Source organism: Branchiostoma lanceolatum, chromosome 12 (assembly GCF_035083965.1).
Source record: "Branchiostoma lanceolatum isolate klBraLanc5 chromosome 12, klBraLanc5.hap2, whole genome shotgun sequence".
NCBI lineage: Eukaryota > Metazoa > Chordata > Leptocardii > Amphioxiformes > Branchiostomatidae > Branchiostoma > Branchiostoma lanceolatum.
This window is the reverse complement of record NC_089733.1, coordinates 18,453,633-18,473,790: the sequence shown is the minus strand read 5'-3', so window position 1 is coordinate 18,473,790 and position 20,158 is coordinate 18,453,633. Positions and strand designations below refer to the sequence as shown.

General features: G+C 43.2%; 4 protein-coding genes and 1 pseudogene across 5 annotated transcripts; all 5 read right to left on the bottom strand.

The window, feature by feature from the left end:
* Positions 1-200: 200 nt before the first annotated feature.
* LOC136446240 (zinc finger protein 431-like) lies at positions 201-3,001 on the bottom strand. Its single transcript, XM_066444580.1, has 2 exons — positions 2,708-3,001; positions 201-2,151 (listed from the first exon to the last, which is right to left on the bottom strand). The coding sequence occupies exon 2, from the start codon at positions 2,147-2,149 to the stop codon at positions 431-433; it is 1,719 nt and encodes a 572-aa protein (XP_066300677.1). The 5' UTR covers positions 2,150-2,151; positions 2,708-3,001; the 3' UTR covers positions 201-430.
* Positions 3,002-3,789: 788 nt separating this feature from the next.
* On the bottom strand, positions 3,790-6,897 carry LOC136446083 (zinc finger protein 83 pseudogene; annotated as a pseudogene).
* Positions 6,898-7,843: 946 nt separating this feature from the next.
* On the bottom strand, positions 7,844-10,961 carry LOC136446109 (zinc finger protein 436-like). The gene is made up of 2 exons (XM_066444391.1): positions 10,817-10,961; positions 7,844-10,136 (listed from the first exon to the last, which is right to left on the bottom strand). Exon 2 carries the CDS (start codon positions 10,132-10,134, stop codon positions 8,506-8,508), a length of 1,629 nt encoding a protein of 542 aa, XP_066300488.1. The 5' UTR covers positions 10,135-10,136; positions 10,817-10,961; the 3' UTR covers positions 7,844-8,505.
* A 1,301-nt stretch (positions 10,962-12,262) lies between these two features.
* Positions 12,263-15,343, bottom strand: LOC136445624 (gastrula zinc finger protein XlCGF57.1-like). The gene is made up of 2 exons (XM_066443743.1): positions 15,004-15,343; positions 12,263-14,410 (listed from the first exon to the last, which is right to left on the bottom strand). The coding sequence occupies exon 2, from the start codon at positions 14,406-14,408 to the stop codon at positions 13,065-13,067; it is 1,344 nt and encodes a 447-aa protein (XP_066299840.1). The 5' UTR covers positions 14,409-14,410; positions 15,004-15,343; the 3' UTR covers positions 12,263-13,064.
* A 1,916-nt stretch (positions 15,344-17,259) lies between these two features.
* On the bottom strand, positions 17,260-20,084 carry LOC136446414 (gastrula zinc finger protein XlCGF57.1-like). 2 transcript variants are annotated; one of them, XM_066444768.1, is made up of 2 exons: positions 20,000-20,084; positions 17,260-19,617 (listed from the first exon to the last, which is right to left on the bottom strand). In XM_066444768.1, exon 2 carries the CDS (start codon positions 19,583-19,585, stop codon positions 18,491-18,493), a length of 1,095 nt encoding a protein of 364 aa, XP_066300865.1. In that variant the 5' UTR covers positions 19,586-19,617; positions 20,000-20,084; the 3' UTR covers positions 17,260-18,490. The 2 variants fall into 2 exon arrangements, with proteins under 2 accessions (XP_066300865.1, XP_066300867.1); XM_066444770.1 differs by having other exon boundaries at positions 17,260-19,601; positions 20,000-20,079.
* Positions 20,085-20,158: the final 74 nt, after the last annotated feature.

The window sequence follows — 20,158 nt, the reverse complement described above, 5'->3', positions numbered from 1 at the left end:
GACTTTTGCATCATCTTTCCATTCTTTTCTTAATTATTTCATACCTTCCTCTATCGAGAACGTTCCGTGTGACTGATCCGCCCTAAAATGATTCCATAATCACAATCAAAATTTGATCAAGAAAAAAACTTTCTCAAGATCAAGAAAAAATTCCATCACATCAAGAAAGGAGTCCACAGAGATAGCTAGAACACAAGTGATCTTTCTGAAACATTTAATGATCATTTTGAAACGTGAATTTCAACAAGGCACAGTGTGGACTAACATGCTGCTTTAGTACCTCGTATGTTCTATCAGTATCTTGTATGTTACAACATGATACTAAGAAGTGTGTACGTTACAAATATACATACATCATATACCTATGCAAAATGGTATAGCTGACTACTTTTGGTTTTTCAGCTCTCCTATTCTAAGTTCGACATTTCAGCTATTCTTTACCCACATTACCATCACCTACTGGTTTCTGAACATGTTTTCTAAGATGTTTGTCCAAAGTGCATTTCGATGCTGCACAATAGTCGCACTGGTCACACTTGTAGGGTTTTTCTCCTGTATGGGTTCTCATATGTCGGGAAAAGTGGGTCTTTTGAGCTGTCCTGTAACTACACTCTCCGCACATGTAGGGTTTGTTACCAGTGTGTATTGTTAGATGTATGTCCAAAGTGGATTTAGATGCTGCAGAATAGTCGCACTGGTCACACCTGTAGGGTTTTTCTCCTGTGTGGGTTCTCATATGTCGGGATAATTGGTGTTTTAGAGTTGCCCTGTAGCCACACTCCCCACACATGTAGGGTTTCTCACCTGTGTGTTTGGTAAGGTGTTGATCTAAGTTGGCTTTTCGGCACGTAGAATAGTCGCACTGGTCACATTTGAAAGGTTTTTCTCCTGTATGGGTTTTTATATGTTGTGATAAGTTAGACCTTTGAGCTGTCCTGAACCCACACTTCCCACACGTGTAGGGTTTCTCACCTGTGTGCTTTCTGAGATGTTTGTCCAAAGATGATTTCACTGCAGCAGAATAGTCGCACTGGTCACACTTGTAGGGTTTTTCTCCAATATGGGTTCTCATATGTCGGGATAATTGGTGTTTTTGAGTTGCCCTGTACCCACACTCCCCACACATGTAGGGTTTTTCACCTGTGTGTATTGTTAGATGTTTGTCCAAAGTGGATTTCGATGCTGCAGAATAGTCGCACTGGTCACACTTGTAGGGTTTTTCTCCTGTATGGGTTCTCATATGTCGGGATAATTGGTGTTTTTGAGCTGCCCTGTACCCACACTCTCCACACATGTAGGGTTTTTCGCCTGTGTGCTTGGAAAGGTGTTGCTGTAAGGTGGATTTCCGGCATGCAGAATAGTCACACTGGTCACATTTAAAAGGCTTTTCTCCTGTATGGGTCTTCATATGTTGTGATAAGTTAGACCTTTGAGCTGTACTGAACCCACACTTCCCACATTTGTAGGGTTTCTCTCCTGTATGGGTTCTCAAATGCTCGGATAGGTGACCCTTGTTTGCTGCCCGGTACCCACATTCCCCACACTTGTAGGGTTTCTCACCTGTATGGTTTCTCATATGTTTAGCTAAGTCAGCCCTCTTAGCTGTCCTGTACCCACACTCGCCACACTTGTAGGGTTTCTCACCAGTGTGTTTAACCACACGCCTTCCTATATTGTATTTGCCCTTCTGTACCTTTAAGGTTGATTTGTTGTCAGGTTGGGAAAAGTTCAGATCACACGTTTCCTGCTGCAGGCCCGCGTTTGTTGTCTGCTCCCAACTGTTGTAAGTCTCGTCACACGGATGTCTGGTTGGTTGGGTTGTACCGAAGTAGTCGTAGGTTTCCTGGTCCTCACCAACGTTTTCTTGTCCATCCTGTTGCCATCCACTGGCTCCTGTCTCCTCCTCTTTGATGTGCGTCTGTTGCCATGCAGTGTCTCTCGTTTCCTCTTTGATGTGCGCATGTTGCCATCCCGTGTCTCCCGTCTCCTCCTCTTTTCTATGCGTCTGTTGCCATGCAGTGTCTCCCGTCTCCTCCTCTTTGATGTGCGTCTGTTGCCATCCACTGTCTCCTGTCTCCTCCTTTTCGTCATTTGTAGTTTGTTCCGCATGAAGCTCTTTAACAGGAGTTCCACCGTTTACCTCTGCCATATCTAAAATTATGGAAAGGGAAGAGGAAGATATATTTTCTTCTGTTAGTAACAAGAAAAATTGGCACGGGAAACGGATTTTGCATTAATTATTTTGTCCAAATGGTGTGTGTCTCGTTCCCAAATTGTTCCGTATGCAGCTCTTTAATGGGAGGCCCACATTTTAACTCCGCCATCTCTAATATGATGGAAAAAAAATTATAGGGAAGGGAAATATCAATGTTTCACTTCTTTCAGGAGCCAGAACAGGGCACGGGAATCGGATTTTACATTACTATTTGAAATAATGGACCCTTTTTAGCTTGAGAAATCAATTCTTTTTTCAGAAACAAGTCTACCATATTTCCAGGAGGATATAACAACATAGTTCATGATTTCAAATGGAACACTGAAGATACGAATCGAGTCGACAAAGGGCAGCTGTAACATCAAAATTTGATGTTACAGCTGCCCCCCTCCCCCTCCCCATTAACTATCGACCACAAGAACACTTCTAATTCTAATTTACCGCTTAAAAAAGCACAAACAAAGAAGCATCAAAGACAACCTAAGGTCTTACCTGTAGGTCTATGTTGTCTAGCGGTCTCCACGACTTCTGTAACTCCGTAAAATCGTGTCTGTTCGGAGATGAAACCGATGACGCAAAATCAAAATGGCGGACGTCAGCTCACCGACGGGGCAAAGGTGAAAGGTTACATACCTGATACAAAGGTCGGGTCAAACCACACACCGTCGCATAACGCTTTACCCTGGTGCTTTTTGCCAAGCAAAGATGCCATCCTACATGTAGATATGCATGTGGTACTTGACAATATCCTTCGCAAGTGTCTCGAACAGGGAAGAGGCCTAAAGTGGCCAAAGGTGGCGGTTGTGAGCAAACAAAACAAAAACAAAGCATAGTCAAAATGAATGTGAATGAATTAGAACTGGTCACATTATATAGTCGATAACCACGGCGACTTTTGAATGTTTCTTTTCTTGCTTCCAGTCTCATACATTAGCCCTCTCAACAGTCGCGAAGCTCCCCATAAGCTGGTTCACGGTTGCTACTACGCATGTACAGTGTCAAAGGTGAAGGCCCCCGAGACATAAACAAATCCCGTCGGGGCGTTGTTATGCAAATCGAGACAATGTCGAGGCGAGCGCTGTTACATGCCGGGGCCTTCACCTTTGACACTGCACATGCGTAGTCGCAACCGTGAACTAGCTTATCGCGGTTCTATCCATTCGGGTCGACGGACAAAGGAGCGAAAATCCGCACCGGAACACTTGGAGTACAAACTCGACAAGTCCCATAGTTCTCAACACCCTTACCTTGCCTACCGGAACGTTTGCGTGGTCCACCGCCCCCTACGGTAGCCGTGCCGCCACTGTTTGCGACCCGTTCCCATGGTTACCACCTCGTCAAACCCACCGCCATGATTTTTCATCTCGGGTATGAGATCTCCTCCCGTGCCCAGAGTTGTATGAACCTCTACCCACTAACCATTTGAGTCTGAGAACTTGACAGAATGTTTATATGAAGACTTAGATGATCCGGATGAAAGATTATGTCAGAGTAAACATGTTTCTGTACAAGATTCTTCTGTTTTGACTCATAGTTAATCCTGAAGATGAATATGCACAGTAAGTCTTCATTCATTCATTCTTTCATTCATTTATTCATCAATATACATTGTAACACTTTAAACCTCAACAAAAATCATAACCAACACACTTGTGTTTGTTTACACTCGGTTTACTTTGGTAAATGTGAATCATTGAAACTATCACTAAAAGGCACAAAACCTACATCTACATCCAAAGTGTTATACGCAGTTTTACACAAGTAGCCCTTTTTACGTTGTGTATTGTACATTTGACACAATTGCAGATTTAGTTTCTGTTATTTATGCTGTCAAATGTCTTGTAGGATTTCCTAGCTAGTCAGGCAGATGACAGTTATTGTTCTTCTCATGTATGTTCCCTTATATGTTGGGATAAAGCAGACCTATCAGTTGCCCTGTAACCACATTTCTCACACATGTAGGGTTTCTTATCAGCGTGTTTCGTCATATAATAGTCCAAATAAGACATCCGTGCAGCAGAATAGTCACACAGGTCACACTTGAAGGAATTTTCTCTTGCATAGGGTCTCATATGTTGCGACGAGGTCGATCTGTTAGCTACCCTGTACCCACGCTCCCCACAAATTTAGCACTTCACATCGGTGTGCATTGTTAGATGCTTGACCAAAGTGGATTTCTGTTCTGCAGAATAGTCACACTGGTCACACTTCAAAGGCTTTTCTCCTGTGTGAGTTCTCATATGTAGGGATAAGTCAAACCTTCCAAATGCCCTGTACCCTCAATCCCCACACATGTAGGGTTTAAACCAGTGTGCATTCTTTGATGTTTAACTAAAGTTGATTTATCTGCTGCAGAATAGTCACAATGGTCGCACTTGTAGGGTCTTTCGCCTGTATGTTTTCTCATGTGTTTGGAAAGGTCCCCCTTTCGATATGCCCTATAACCACACTCCCAACACACGTGAGGTTTGTCTGCTGTATGGGTTCTCATATGTTGGGATAATGCAGACTTTTGTGTTGCCCTGTATCCACACTCCCCACACATATAGGGTTTCTCGCCGGTGTGTTGGGCTAGATGTCTGTCTAATGTAGATTTCTGTGCAGCAGAATAGTCACACTGGTCGCACTTGTATGGTCTTTCTCCTGTATGGGTTCTCATATGCTCGGATAGGCGGGACTTACGATCTGTCCCAAACCCACACTTCCCACACAGGTAGGGTTGCTCACCAGTGTGTTTCATTAGATGTGAGTTTAACTGTGGTTTACTCGCTGCCGAATAATCACACTGGTCACACTTGTAGGGTTTATCTCCTGCATGGGTCCTCATATGCTGGGATAGGTGAGACTTTTTTGAAGTCCTGTACCCACACTCCCCACATACGTAGGGTTTCTCGCCAGTGTGTTTTGCTAGATGGTGGTCCAAAGAGGATTTTTGCACAGCAGAATAGTCGCACTGGTCACACTTGTAGGGTTTTTCTCCTGTATGGGTTCTCATATGTTTAGCTAAGTCAGTCCTCTTAACCGTCCTGTACCCACATTCTCCACACATGTAGGGTTTCTCACCGGTGTGTGTTGCTTTATGGTTGTCTAAGTTGGATTTCCGTGCGGCAGAATAGTCACACAGGTCACACTTGTAGGGTTTTTCACCTGTGTGTTTGGAAAGGTGTTGCTGTAAGGTGGATTTCCGGCATGCAGAATAGTCACACTGGTCACATTTGAAAGGCTTTTCTCCTGTATGGGTCTTCATATGTTGTGATAAGTTAGACCTTTGAGCTGTCCTGAACCCACACTTCCCACATTTGTAGGGTTTTTCTCCTGTGTGGGTCCTCATGTGCTCGAATAGGTGGCCATTGTTTGCTGCCCGGTACCCACATTCCCCACACTTGTAGAATTTCTCACCTGTATGATTTCTCATATGTTTAGCTAAGTCAGCCCTCTTAGCTGTCCTGTACCCACACTCGCCACACTTGTAGGGTTTCTCACTAGTGTGTTTAACCACACGCCTTGTTATATTGTCTTTGCTCTTCTGTACCTTTAAGGTTGATTTGTTGTCAGGTTGGGGAAAGTTCAGATCACACGTTTCCTGCTGCAGGCCCGTGTCTGTTGTCTGCTCCCAACTGTTGTAAGTCTCGTCACACGGATGTCCGGTTGGTTGGGTTGTACCGAAGTAGTCGTAGGTTTCCTGGTCCTCACCAACGTTTTCTTGTCCATCCTGTTGCCATCCACTGGCTCCTGTCTCCTCCTCTTTGATGTGCGTCTGTTGCCATGCAGTGTCTCTCGTTTCCTCTTTGATGTGCGCATGTTGCCATCCCGTGTCTCCCGTCTCCTCCTCTTTTCTATGCGTCTGTTGCCATGCAGTGTCTCCCGTCTCCTCCTCTTTGATGTGCGTCTGTTGCCATCCACTGTCTCCTGTCTCCTCCTTTTCGTCATTTATAGTTTGTTCCGCATGAAGCTCTTTAACAGGAGTTCCACCGTTTACCTCTGCCATATCTAAAATTATGGAAAGGGAAGAGGAAGATATATTTTCTTCTGTTAGTAACAAGAAAAATTGGCACGGGAAACGGATTTTGCATTAATTATTTTGTCCAAATGGTGTGTGTCTCGTTCCCAAATTGTTCCGTATGCAGCTCTTTAATGGGAGGCCCACATTTTAACTCCGCCATCTCTAATATGATGGAAAAAAAATTATAGGGAAGGGAAATATCAATGTTTCACTTCTTTCAGGAGCCAGAACAGGGCACGGGAATCGGATTTTACATTACTATTTGAAATAATGGACCCTTTTTAGCTTGAGAAATCAATTCTTTTTTCAGAAACAAGTCTACCATATTTCCAGGAGGATATAACAACATAGTTCATGATTTCAAATGGAACACTGAAGATACGAATCGAGTCGACAAAGGGCAGCTGTAACATCAAAATTTGATGTTACAGCTGCCCCCCTCCCCCTCCCCATTAACTATCGACCACAAGAACACTTCTAATTCTAATTTACCGCTTAAAAAAGCACAAACAAAGAAGCATCAAAGACAACCTAAGGTCTTACCTGTAGGTCTATGTTGTCTAGCGGTCTCCACGACTTCTGTAACTCCGTAAAATCGTGTCTGTTCGGAGATGAAACCGATGACGCAAAATCAAAATGGCGGACGTCAGCTCACCGACGGGGCAAAGGTGAAAGGTTACATACCTGATACAAAGGTCGGGTCAAACCACACACCGTCGCATAACGCTTTACCCTGGTGCTTTTTGCCAAGCAAAGATGCCATCCTACATGTAGATATGCATGTGGTACTTGACAATATCCTTCGCAAGTGTCTCGAACAGGGAAGAGGCCTAAAGTGGCCAAAGGTGGCGGTTGTGAGCAAACAAAACAAAAACAAAGCATAGTCAAAATGAATGTGAATGAATTAGAACTGGTCACATTATATAGTCGATAACCACGGCGACTGTTGAATGTTTCTTTTCTTGCTTCCAGTCTCATACATTAGCCCTCTCAACAGTCGCGAAGCTCCCCATAAGCTGGTTCACGGTTGCTACTACGCATGTACAGTGTCAAAGGTGAAGGCCCCCGAGACATAAACAAATCCCGTCGGGGCGTTGTTATGCAAATCGAGACAATGTCGAGGCGAGCGCTGTTACATGCCGGGGCCTTCACCTTTGACACTGCACATGCGTAGTCGCAACCGTGAACTAGCTTATCGCGGTTCTATCCATTCGGGTCGACGGACAAAGGAGCGAAAATCCGCACCGGAACACTTGGAGTACAAACTCGACAAGTCCCATAGTTCTCAACACCCTTACCTTGCCTACCGGAACGTTTGCGTGGTCCACCGCCCCCTACGGTAGCCGTGCCGCCACTGTTTGCGACCCGTTCCCATGGTTACCACCTCGTCAAACCCACCGCCATGATTTTTCATCTCGGGTATGAGATCTCCTCCCGTGCCCAGAGTTGTATGAACCTCTACCCACTAACCATTTGAGTCTGAGAACTTGACAGAATGTTTATATGAAGACTTAGATGATCCGGATGAAAGATTATGTCAGAGTAAACATGTTTCTGTACAAGATTCTTCTGTTTTGACTCATAGTTAATCCTGAAGATGAATATGCACAGTAAGTCTTCATTCATTCATTCTTTCATTCATTTATTCATCAATATACATTGTAACACTTTAAACCTCAACAAAAATCATAACCAACACACTTGTGTTTGTTTACACTCGGTTTACTTTGGTAAATGTGAATCATTGAAACTATCACTAAAAGGCACAAAACCTACATCTACATCCAAAGTGTTATACGCAGTTTTACACAAGTAGCCCTTTTTACGTTGTGTATTGTACATTTGACACAATTGCAGATTTAGTTTCTGTTATTTATGCTGTCAAATGTCTTGTAGGATTTCCTAGCTAGTCAGGCAGATGACAGTTATTGTTCTTCTCATGTATGTTCCCTTATATGTTGGGATAAAGCAGACCTATCAGTTGCCCTGTAACCACATTTCTCACACATGTAGGGTTTCTTATCAGCGTGTTTCGTCATATAATAGTCCAAATAAGACATCCGTGCAGCAGAATAGTCACACAGGTCACACTTGAAGGAATTTTCTCTTGCATAGGGTCTCATATGTTGCGACGAGGTCGATCTGTTAGCTACCCTGTACCCACGCTCCCCACAAATTTAGCACTTCACATCGGTGTGCATTGTTAGATGCTTGACCAAAGTGGATTTCTGTTCTGCAGAATAGTCACACTGGTCACACTTCAAAGGCTTTTCTCCTGTGTGAGTTCTCATATGTAGGGATAAGTCAAACCTTCCAAATGCCCTGTACCCTCAATCCCCACACATGTAGGGTTTAAACCAGTGTGCATTCTTTGATGTTTAACTAAAGTTGATTTATCTGCTGCAGAATAGTCACAATGGTCGCACTTGTAGGGTCTTTCGCCTGTATGTTTTCTCATGTGTTTGGAAAGGTCCCCCTTTCGATATGCCCTATAACCACACTCCCAACACACGTGAGGTTTGTCTCCTGTATGGGTTCTCATATGTTGGGATAATGCAGACTTTTGTGTTGCCCTGTATCCACACTCCCCACACATATAGGGTTTCTCGCCGGTGTGTTGGGCTAGATGTCTGTCTAATGTAGATTTCTGTGCAGCAGAATAGTCACACTGGTCGCACTTGTATGGTCTTTCTCCTGTATGGGTTCTCATATGCTCGGATAGGCGGGACTTACGATCTGTCCCAAACCCACACTTCCCACACAGGTAGGGTTGCTCACCAGCGTGTTTCATTAGATGTGAGTTTAACTGTGGTTTACTCGCTGCCGAATAATCACACTGGTCACACTTGTAGGGTTTATCTCCTGCATGGGTCCTCATATGCTGGGATAGGTGAGACTTTTTTGAAGTCCTGTACCCACACTCCCCACATACGTAGGGTTTCTCGCCAGTGTGTTTTGCTAGATGGTGGTCCAAAGAGGATTTTTGCACAGCAGAATAGTCGCACTGGTCACACTTGTAGGGTTTTTCTCCTGTATGGGTTCTCATATGTTTAGCTAAGTCAGTCCTCTTAACCGTCCTGTACCCACATTCTCCACACATGTAGGGTTTCTCACCGGTGTGTGTTGCTTTATGGTTGTCTAAGTTGGATTTCCGTGCGGCAGAATAGTCACACAGGTCACACTTGTAGGGTTTTTCACCTGTATGGGTTCTCATATGTCTGGATAAGGCAGTCCTATGAGCCGTTTGGTACCCGCACTTCCCACACATGTAGCGCTTTTCCCCAGTCTGTTTAACCACATGCCATTGCATAATGCCTTTGCTGTCCTGTACCTGTGAGGTTGATTTGTTGTCAGGTTGGGGAAAGTTCACATCACACGTTTCCTGCAGGCCCATGTCTGTTGTCAGAGTCTCCCTGTTGTCACTCTCCTTCCCAGGGTGTCCATGATGGTATATCTCCATCCCAGGATGTCCAGCACGCAGTTCTCCAGTAGAAACCTCACAGCTGGACTCTTCCATTTCTGCTCTTACACCGCACGTTTCGTCGTTTGGAACTAACCTTTCCTCGTCCTGCTGCCGTCCCGTGTCTGTTGCCTGCTCCCAACTGTTACAAGTCTCAGTCCAAGGATGTCCGGTTGGTAGGGTTGCGCTGAAGAAGTAGTCGAAGGTTCCCTGGTCTTCGCTGTACGTTTCCTGGTACTGCACGTTCTGTTGTCCATCCTGTTGCCATCCAGTGTCTCCCGTCTCCTCCTCTTTGATGGGCGCCTGTCGCCATCCAGTGTCTCCCGTCTCCTCCTCTTTGATGTGCGTCTGTTGCCATCTAGTGTCTCCCGTCTCCTCCTCTTTAATGTGCGTCTCGTTCGCAGTTTGTTCCGCATGAATCTCTTCAATGGGAGTTCCACCGTTTACCTCTGCCATATCTAAAATTATGGAAAGGTAGGAGGAAGATATTAATTCTTTTGTTAGTAACCGGAAAAGGGCACGTGCAACGGACTTTACATTAATTGTCTACTCTCTCACTTAAAAAAAGATACAAATATATATAAAATAAAAGTATTAAGTCTGAGTGTTTGGCAGAACAGTTTTCAATCTCAGGTTTTCATTCGCGGATAGCATCCGGATGGGTAGCTAGACCCGCCTACACTGGTAATAAGTAACATAAAAGGTATCGGGTCTTGGTAAAGGAAGGTATGCTAAAGAACAGGGTGCGGTTAGGCGGAAAACATGAAAATTTGACCGGCCGCTTGAGCGAGCTCGGTTCTAGATATGACGTCATTCGCGGTGTCCAATTACTCGAGCGCGACGATCCCATTACAATTACCAAGTCCAAATAGTGGAGCCATTTTAGCTTCTGACATTTCAACTGTTTTTTTTTTACCCAGTGATAATACTCAAATATTTCCCAGAAGATACAACAGCATAGTCTGTGATTTTTGCACCATTTCTAACGTTATATTGACGGTACAAATCGACAAAGGGTAACTGTTACATCAAATGCACCCCTCCCCATCAACTATCGGCCACAAGAACACTTCTAATTCTACTTTATCGCTTAGACAAGCACTAACGAGGAAGCATTAACGACAACTTAAGATCTTACCTGTAGGTCTATGGTGGATAGCGGTCTCCCCGACTTCTGGAATTCCGTAAAAAATCGGGTCAGTTCGGAGTTACCGAAGATGACGAAAAATAAAAATGGCGGACGTCAGTTCACCGACGGGGCAAAGGTGAAAGGTTACAAACCTGATACACGGTTATCAGGTCAAACCACATATCTTCGCATAAGGCATATAAGCAAATAAGTAAATCTCGTGATTTCGAGCCTGCAAAGATACCGTTCTACCTCTTTTTCTACTTCTAGGTGATGCTTGGCAATGCCCTAACAACGATAGACCGCCACAGGCAGGCAGTTTAGGGACAACAATGCGGTCACCATGCCGAAAGCTAATCTCCAAGCAGACACAGCGGTTGCAAAGACCGTATCCAACTGGCAGAATGAGTTTTTATTGCAACCCGGGGTTGCAAAAGAACTTCTTCTGCCAGTTGGATACGGTCTTCGCGACCATTAGATCTGCTGGGAGATTAGCCGAAAGCTAGGACTGAACTAAACGGTTGAAAAGTATTTCTTACATTGTGTCGTTAGACTCTACAAGAGTCTCCGGCACTCTTGATTAATTCGAATAATAGATATAATTTGGTGTGAAATCATTTGATCTGTTATAACAAGCCATTATAAAAAAAAAAAATTGTACATGATCCATTGTACATAGACCGTTCCCTGTGCATGTACATTTGCCTTTCAAATAGATAAATAAATAAATGAAGAAATAAATAAATAAATAAATATTTTAATATATAAAAGAGTCTCGACCAGGGAATAGGCCTAGTGTGAGCGAAGGCGGTGGTTTGAGCAAACACAACACAACACAAATGTAAAAGGAATAAAACTTTTGACATGTAGAATCGGTCACACTTGGATAGTTGATGTCCCTGTGTATTGCTACGGTCACCTTTCCAAACCGGGGCCCGTCCGGGCAGTTTTGGGGACCAAACGTATGATATAAGAATTTTGAAGAAAAAAAATGAAAACACTAAAAAAAACGTCAAAAAACTAGTAATGGCCAAAATTAATGTATATATATTCATGTACACTTTGATGTGTCGTTTCCGCCAGTATCCCGACCGCGCCCCGGTTTACGTAGCATAAATTACTTAACTTCCCCCTTTCCATGTTTCAATGACAAAGTCAAGAATCCGGGTCGTAACTTCATTAAAATTGTATTATTCATTCACATTGTATTATTGATAATTGATATTGTATTATTTATTAACATATTCAATTATTGTGCAATAAAGTTATCATTAATATCCAAATAAAACAGAACGGATTATATTGATGTGCGTAGTCAAGTCTGTTACTTAGAGAAAGGAGAGAATATGAATCAATGTTCACGTTGATAGTTTGAAGCTCTGCTCGAGCAAGGAAGTCGTTGAAGAGATTCGTCAGTCACGCATAATCACAGTTTCTAGAATATTCTTCAATCAGTGACAAACACGTACCTCCAAATTTTAGACGTCTACTGTACTACGATATAAGTCAACATCGAATCTATTGATAACACCACTTGAGCAAGACAATATAAACACATTAAATCATTGGCTTTGCTTACATCCATTTGTGTTATCTTAATCGTGTTAGAATTATATATATATATATATCAAAACACTGGGAATACAGTGTACAAAACTCTAACTACATGGTATATACTATACACAATATACATATCATTGTGAATGCTGATTTATACTTTCAAATGTATCACCCAAAAATCATTTACTATTAAGAAAAGTAAACATACCAATGTTAAAAAACGTAGATACCTTGATGATCACAAACATTTCTACAGTATATTTAGCAGACAGACCATTAAGCAAATAAATGGTCGATTTCAACACAATTAGAAATACAACACTCATGCCTACTAGTACTGAAACTACAAGTGCAAAACATACAGTATTACGTGCAATTCAACACGGGCTTTACCCACTTGCCACCATCATCGGCAGCAGACTGTCAGGATATATTCGTCTTGAATGTAGATTTCTTTACGGACAAAGTAGTTATCAGACCCACGTACATATATAAGGACGTTAACATGGTCTCCCTTCTTCCAGAATTCCATTTTTTCACGTTTAAGGAAGACAAAGGTGTGTGTGCCGTACATTTGTCACACATGTAGATTAATCTTAGTTTGTACGTTTTACTGCCCACACATGAAGGGTTTGTCCCCAGAGCGTTTTGCGAGATGTTTATCCAAAGCAGTTTTCTGTGCAGCAGAATAGTCGAACTAGTCACACTTAAGAGATTTTTCTCCTGTATGAGTTTTCATATGTCGGGATAAGTAAGACTTGTGAGTAGTCCTGTATCCACACTCCCCACACATATAGGGTTTGTCACGAGTGTGTCTCGCTAGATGTTGTTCTAAATTCGATTTCTGTGCTGTAGCGAAGTCACACTGGTCACACTTGTATGGTTTTTCTCCTGTGTGGGTTCTCATATGCCGGGATAAAGAAGTCTTTTGAGCTGCCCTGTACCCACACTCCCCACACATGTAGGGTGTCTCACCGGTGTGCTGGGCTAGATGCCTGTCTAAACTAGATTTTACGGCAGCAGAATAATCACACTGGTCACACTTGTAGGGTTTTTCTCCCGAATGGATTCTCAAGTGTAGGGATAAGGCAAACTTTTCAGCCGTCCTGTACCCACACTCCCCACAGATGTAGGGTTTCTCACCACTATGTTTTGCCAGATGTCTGTCCAAATGGCTTTTTTTTGCTGCAGAATAGTCACACTGGTCACACTTGTAGGGTTTTTCTCCTGTATGTGTTCTCATATGCATTGATAGGTGAGACTTTTTTGAAGTCCTGTACCCACACTCCACACACATGAAGGGTTTCTCGCCAGTGTGTTTTGCTAGATGTTGGTCAAACGTGGATTTCTGTATAGCAGAATAGTCGCACTGGTCACACTTGTAGGGTTTTTCACCTGTATGGGTTCTCATGTGTCTGGATAATGCAGTCCTATAAGCCGTTCGGTACCCGCACTTCCCACACATGTAGCGCTTTTCCCCAGTCTGTTTAACCACATGCCTTCCCATGTTGCCTTTGCTGTCCTGTACCTGTGAGGTTGGGTTGTTGCCAAGTTGGGGAAAGTTCACATCACACGTTTCCTGCAGCAGGCCCATGTCTGTTGTCTGGGTCTTCCTGCTGTCACTCGCCTTCCCAGGGTGTTCTGTACAGTTTATCTCCTTCCCAGGATGGCCCACCTCCCTCCCAGGATGTCCAGCAAACAGTTCTCCAGTAGAAAGCTCACAGATGGACTCTTCCATTTCTGCTCTTACACCGCACGTTTCGTCGTTTGGAACGTCCCTTTCCTCGTCCTGCTGCCGTTCCGTGTCTGTTGTCTGCTCCCAACTGTTGTAAGTCTCGTTCAAAGAATGTCCGGTTGGTAGGGTTGCACCGAAGTAGTCGAATGTTTCCTGGTCCTCACTGTACGTTTCCTGATGCGGCACGTTCTCTTGTTCACCCTGTTGCCATCCAATGCGTCCTTTCTCCTTTTTGATGGGCGTCTCAATTTCAGTCTGTTCTGCATGAAGCTCTTGAACGGGAGGCACACATGTTAACTCCGCCATCTCTGAAATGATGTTAAGAAAATATAGTTGAGATATATATTCCATTCTATTAGAAACAACAGCTGCAGACGATACACAGCAGTAGGCGGTCACAGCATTCAGACGTAGCTTTACGCGGAATAAATATCAAACGTAATCCGACTCATAGTCACATCTCGACTCTTCCATTTCTGCTTTAAACCGCACGTTTCGTCGTTTGGATCCTCCCCGGTTCAACAGTTGCCACCTCACTGACATGCACAGAAGAACCTATACTAATTTTTTCAATGACCGTGCCACACTACTTTAGACCCAAACATCTAATGATGACCCGAACCAATGACATTTTTCTGCAAGCTGAAGTACAAATTGACAACTAGCAGCTGCTACAAGCAAAACATGCTACGAATTACAGTTCCACTGCCCCCACTTCATCAAATACAGATCGCAAACTCACTTATAATTCTAATCTTACGCTTTCCTGGTGTAACAGTGGGGGTTCAAGCGCCTCCAACTGACCAGGCTAACTGGTCGCGACTTTTTCGCTTGAACCCCCACTGTTACACTGGTTAACAAGCACTAACCAGGGATCATCAACGACAATCACAGGTCTTACCTGTATGTCTACGGTGGTTAGCGGTTTCAACGTCTTGGAATAACGTAAAAATCGCGTCAGTTTGGAGGAGATAATACCGAAGACGATGACGCAAAACAAAATGGCGGATGACGGCTCACCAAGAGGGCAAAGGTAAAGGGTTACAAATTTGATACCAACTTAAAAATGGGTCAAACCACAGATCGCTCTACAACGCCTAACTCTCGAAGTTTTGAGTCTATCAAAGTTGACTCCTTACCTTTACTTCTACTTCTCGCATTGTATCAAGCTTTGTGCCAAATCAGATCGGTAACCGATGGGGGAAAGGTGAAAGGTCATAAACCTGATACAAACTTGGCAATAGGCGAAACACAGACTTTCCGTATTTCCATTCATAGGCGATAATGGGCATTACCCCCATTTGGATATGTCTTGACAAGGGAGATGGTAGTAAGATACGCCAAAAATAATTACTAAAGCAGCTGGATAAAATGGTGTTTCAACAATTTTATCCATTTGCTTGAGTAATTATTTTTGGCAATAGTTGTAACGTTGGGTAACATAAATTCGGGATTTTTCCGATAATGATTGACTGAAATCAATCTAGCAGAACAATATACCATCCTTTTTTTCTATTATTCTGTCAGTATCATGTACTATATTTGCACTAATCATACATATGGTAGATTTTGTCTCTAGTCGTGCTGACACCATAATATTTCAACTTGAAACTACCGTCCGCCGCACGCAGAATGACAGTGCTGTCGGACAGGGGGGCACATTAATTCGGGAGAGAAGATTCGTCTTGAATATCTTACCGTTAATCACATTTTATACAGCAGCTATTCGTTCCATCCTTGGCTTGAGGAGAGTGCTATGGATATAGACGTGTCCAAGTAAAAAAATACACGAAAAAACGGCCGTACCGCACACATCAGGCCTCCGTGAACAACCCGTGTGTTGAGTCGGTAGCTATAGAACGTCAAAGTCGACATCCACCGTCATGGCAACGTGTACATTATTAATGGAAAGTTAGCCGGACGCCGTAGCATTGATAATACTACTATGTCCATGTATTCCTTGTTGTGTTAGGAGCAAACTTTGAGGAAAATATCGTCCTCAGTCCACAATCACACGCAACATTTAGACAAAAAAGTGTTCCTCACAAACCTTTGTCGTCTGCTTGACAACAGGATTCTGGGTAATGATATGGCGGCGGGAAAATACACGTGCCGTAGGTTGTAGCAACAAAGAGGGGTTTTGATGATTGATCACACTTAGAGTCCAATTGCAGGTCAGCAATTTTAAGAAAATAAGTTGTCTTGTAAATGATTGTGTCTAGCAGGAAGCGGATGTGACATTTGTCTTATAAACCAGCCGACAACGATGTAGTGTGATTCTCCCACGAAGCCCTCAGACTGTTCCAATAAGGGACGGAGAGTTTTTGTCCTCGTCGCCTTCTAATGCATGCTTATCGAAGCTTTTCAGACAGTGTTCTGAATACGTTAGTCTGTCAAGTTTGCATTTCTAGCGGTGTTACTGATGTTGTACCCCGTTTTCGAAAAATCCCGAATTTAAGTACCCCACGAATTTATGTTACCCAACGTTAACCTTTATTTACAATTAACGGAGTCAAGAATCGCGAGCTTTCGGGTAGCAACTTTATAGCTTTAGCTTTAACATGCTACAAATCACATTCCATTGGCACGGATGCAAAAAAATTTATTACGAACACACTTGGTTTGTTCTGCTGCGATCGATTTTTTTAGGTCATGGTGTTCCTTTGTACAAACTGTTCTAGGTTGCGTGTTTACAAGTTTACGTTATTTCTTAGACACTTCATCCAGTAGAATTCTAGCGGAGACCAACGGATGAATAATTCATCGCAGGACCCGCGAGCCCGATTCATTCTATTGCTAAGTTAGCACTAGTCTATTTATCTAGTGGCACGAGAGCGGCAGGGGAGTATTTCAGACCCATAGTCTGTCCGTTACAATAGTGTCTTTAGTCTTTATTAGAAATTGCAACAATACAATACACAGTGAAACGCCAGGCAGACAAGCTGATGTTGCGGACCACTTAACATAGTGTCAATAAATTACAAGGAATTTTCCAGGGCTTCTTTTGTTACCTGCAGAATGGTAGATTCGCATTGTGCTGGCTTCGCTGGTGGTGGAATATGTCAGAATTACATTTGTGTGAAGCATCTGTTTCAGGAGGAGGTGCCTTGAAATGCTGATTATACGGAGTAGAATGAAGTACTCAGAAACGTTTCAATATCATTAAGACTGTAATACGTAAGACTGTAATACATACAATACATAGTCCAGTAACAAATGCATTTCATCGTCATTATGCGAGTTATTACAAAATCTACATAATCTATCTTGTAAATGGCTCCGGCTTTGCCTGCCAGATCCTACATGTAACGAATGGTCACTAATACTAAGTTTACACATAGCTCTACGAGTTTGACACTTTGGCATTTTTAAAGATACTGTTAAAACATATAGATACCCCTACCACAAAGATGTCTAATGTGAATATAGATTTTAAAAAAATTAAATTTCATTTAAATACAGTGAGAAGCATTAATCTGCGCCAAGATTCTGTAACAATATTAGGTACATCCATAAAGGCCTTGATTACGGTACATCAAACCTACAATTATACAAAATTGGTCACGATTTGATAGATTTCAGACAGGATTTAGTACAAGCTCTTCGCCCCCGTTTCCATAATCCTAGGCAGCCTGTCTGGATATGTCTGATTCTTCACTTAAGAGTAGTTTCTGGTGCGAAGCCAAATTTTTGAGCCTGCCAAATACGCGAGAGGTCAGCTACAGCCCCTAAAAACGACATTTTGGGGCAGATTCCAGTATACATGCACTCTAAGTGCAAAATATTCGTGGGACGTGATTATTTTCAAGCATAAGTCAACCCTATCCCTGGCCTAACCCGAAACCCCTTCCCTAATCCTAATCCTAACCCTAGCTAATCTTAACCCTAATCCTAACTGTAAATCTTTCCCTACCTCCACCGACCCCAGCCCTAACTCCACACAGGTGCTCCTCTGACTTATGCTGCCCCCCTCCCTCCAAGTGTCCTGCTGAACCAATAAATAAATAAATACGTGTCGTGCTCAGGTATAGATTAAAACTACAGTAAACATGGTCACCCCGGTGAATTTCTAACGGGGACCAACTGATCAATAATTCATCAGGGCCCACGAGCCCAATTCATTGACTTGCAGAGTAAGTAATCTATTAATCTAGTAGCACGCGAGCAGCAGTGAAGGTTTTACATTGTCTGCGCATTACAATAGTGTCAATATATTACAGATAATTTTTCCATGGTTTTCTTTGTTACCAGTAACATAGTAGATTAATATATGTACTAGCTTCGCCCGTAGAACATTGCTCAAATCCTGATTATATGAAGTAACTAAAATGACGCACCGAGAAACGCTTTAATATCACCAGGTCTCCCACCATATGGCTTTTCACCTTTCAAGAGGGCAAAGTGGTCTGCTGTACATTTGTCACACTTGTAGATTTAGTTTCTTTCGTGTGTCTTGTCAAATGTCTCGTCAGGTGGAATTTCCTAGCCGCAGAGTAGTCACACAGATGGCAATTAAAAGATTTTTCTCCCGTGTGAGTTTTCATATGTCGGGATAAGTTTGCCTTTTGAATTGCTTTGTACCCACACTCCCCACACGTGTATGGTTTTTCTCCTGTATGGGTTTTCATGTGTCGAGATAAGTACGAACTTTCAGTTGCCTTGTACCCACATTCCCCACACATGTAAAGTTTCTCACCAGTGTGTCTTGCTAGATGTTTAACCAAATAGGATTTCTGTGCAGCAGAATAGTCACACTTGTCACACTTGTAGGGATTGTCTCCTGCATGGGTTCTCATATGTCGGGATAATGTAGACTTGTGAGTTGTCCTGTACCCACACTCCCCACACATGTAGGGTTTCTCACCAGTGTGTCTTGCTAGATGTTGGTCCAATGTTGATTTCTGTGCCGCAGAATAGTCGCACTGGTCACACTTGTAGGGCCTTTGTCCTGAATGGGTTCTCATATGTGCGGATAAGTATGACTTTTGAGCCGCCCTGTACCCACACTCCCCACACACGTAGGGTTTCTCACCAGTATGTGTTGCTAGATGTCGGTCTAGATTAGATCTTTTCAAGGCAGAATAGTCGCACTGGTCACACTTGTAAGGTTTTAGTCCTGTATGGATTTTCAGATGTCTAGATAAGTAAGATTTCTCAGCCGTCCTGTACCCACACTCCCCACACATGTAGGGTTTCTCACCAGTCTTTTTAGCCAGATGACTTCCCCGATTGCCTTTGCTCTTCTGTACCTCTGAGGTTGATTTGTTGCGCTTTTCCCTAGTCTGTTTAACCACATGCCTTCCAATACAGCCTTTGCTCCCCTGTACCTGTGAGGTTGATTTCTTGTCAGGTTGGCGAAAGTTCACATCGCACGTTTTTCGCTGTAGGTCCATGTCTGTTGTCTGGGTCTCTCTGCTGTCACTCTCCTTCCCAGGGTGTTCAGCAATGTCCATCTCCTTCCCAGGTTGACCAGTAGGGTCCATCTCTCTCCGAGTGTGCCTAAAACACAGTTCTGCTGTAGAATGTTCACGGATGGTTGGGGTGGAACAGTGAAACAACATCTTACGAGGTACGACTTTATCATTATAATGATTAGACATGACAACTATCATGTCCCCAACTGACCCCCCCCCCCCCAGATGTAAGACCAATAGATTTCCGTCAACTGATCGCCAGAAGTCCTTCCATTGGACTTCTGATAGGGATACAAATAAATGAATGAATTATGGCAAACAGAGGCCGATTTAGCTCGCCCCCCCTCCCCCATCTTTTTATAATATTCAAATCGAGAAAAGGCTTCTAAATCATCATCTTTCGGTGATCCTTTTCACACAGAAATGATGTGAATGTCTCACAGCCGCGATCAGAATACTTCAATGTACATCTTTACACCTTACCTGCTTCTTATTGTGAGTTTTTCTCCTCACGTAAACCGTGACTCGGTTACCTTTCTTCTTCGTCCTCCCACCGTATGAAGGGGTCAGAGGTGAGCGTGATGTGGGTCAAAGGTAAATTTGATATCATGATTTACGTTACCTCTGACAACGCGTTAGAAG

Bases quoted from the DNA above. Each gene is read 5' to 3' on its own strand.
- LOC136446240 (XM_066444580.1), bottom strand. From the start codon at position 2,149: ATGGCAGAGGTAAACGGTGGAACTCCTGTTAAAGAGCTTCATGCGGAA.
- LOC136446109 (XM_066444391.1), bottom strand. From the start codon at position 10,134: ATGGCAGAGGTAAACGGTGGAACTCCCATTGAAGAGATTCATGCGGAA.
- LOC136445624 (XM_066443743.1), bottom strand. From the start codon at position 14,408: ATGGCGGAGTTAACATGTGTGCCTCCCGTTCAAGAGCTTCATGCAGAA.
- LOC136446414 (XM_066444768.1), bottom strand. From the start codon at position 19,585: ATGGACCCTACTGGTCAACCTGGGAAGGAGATGGACATTGCTGAACAC.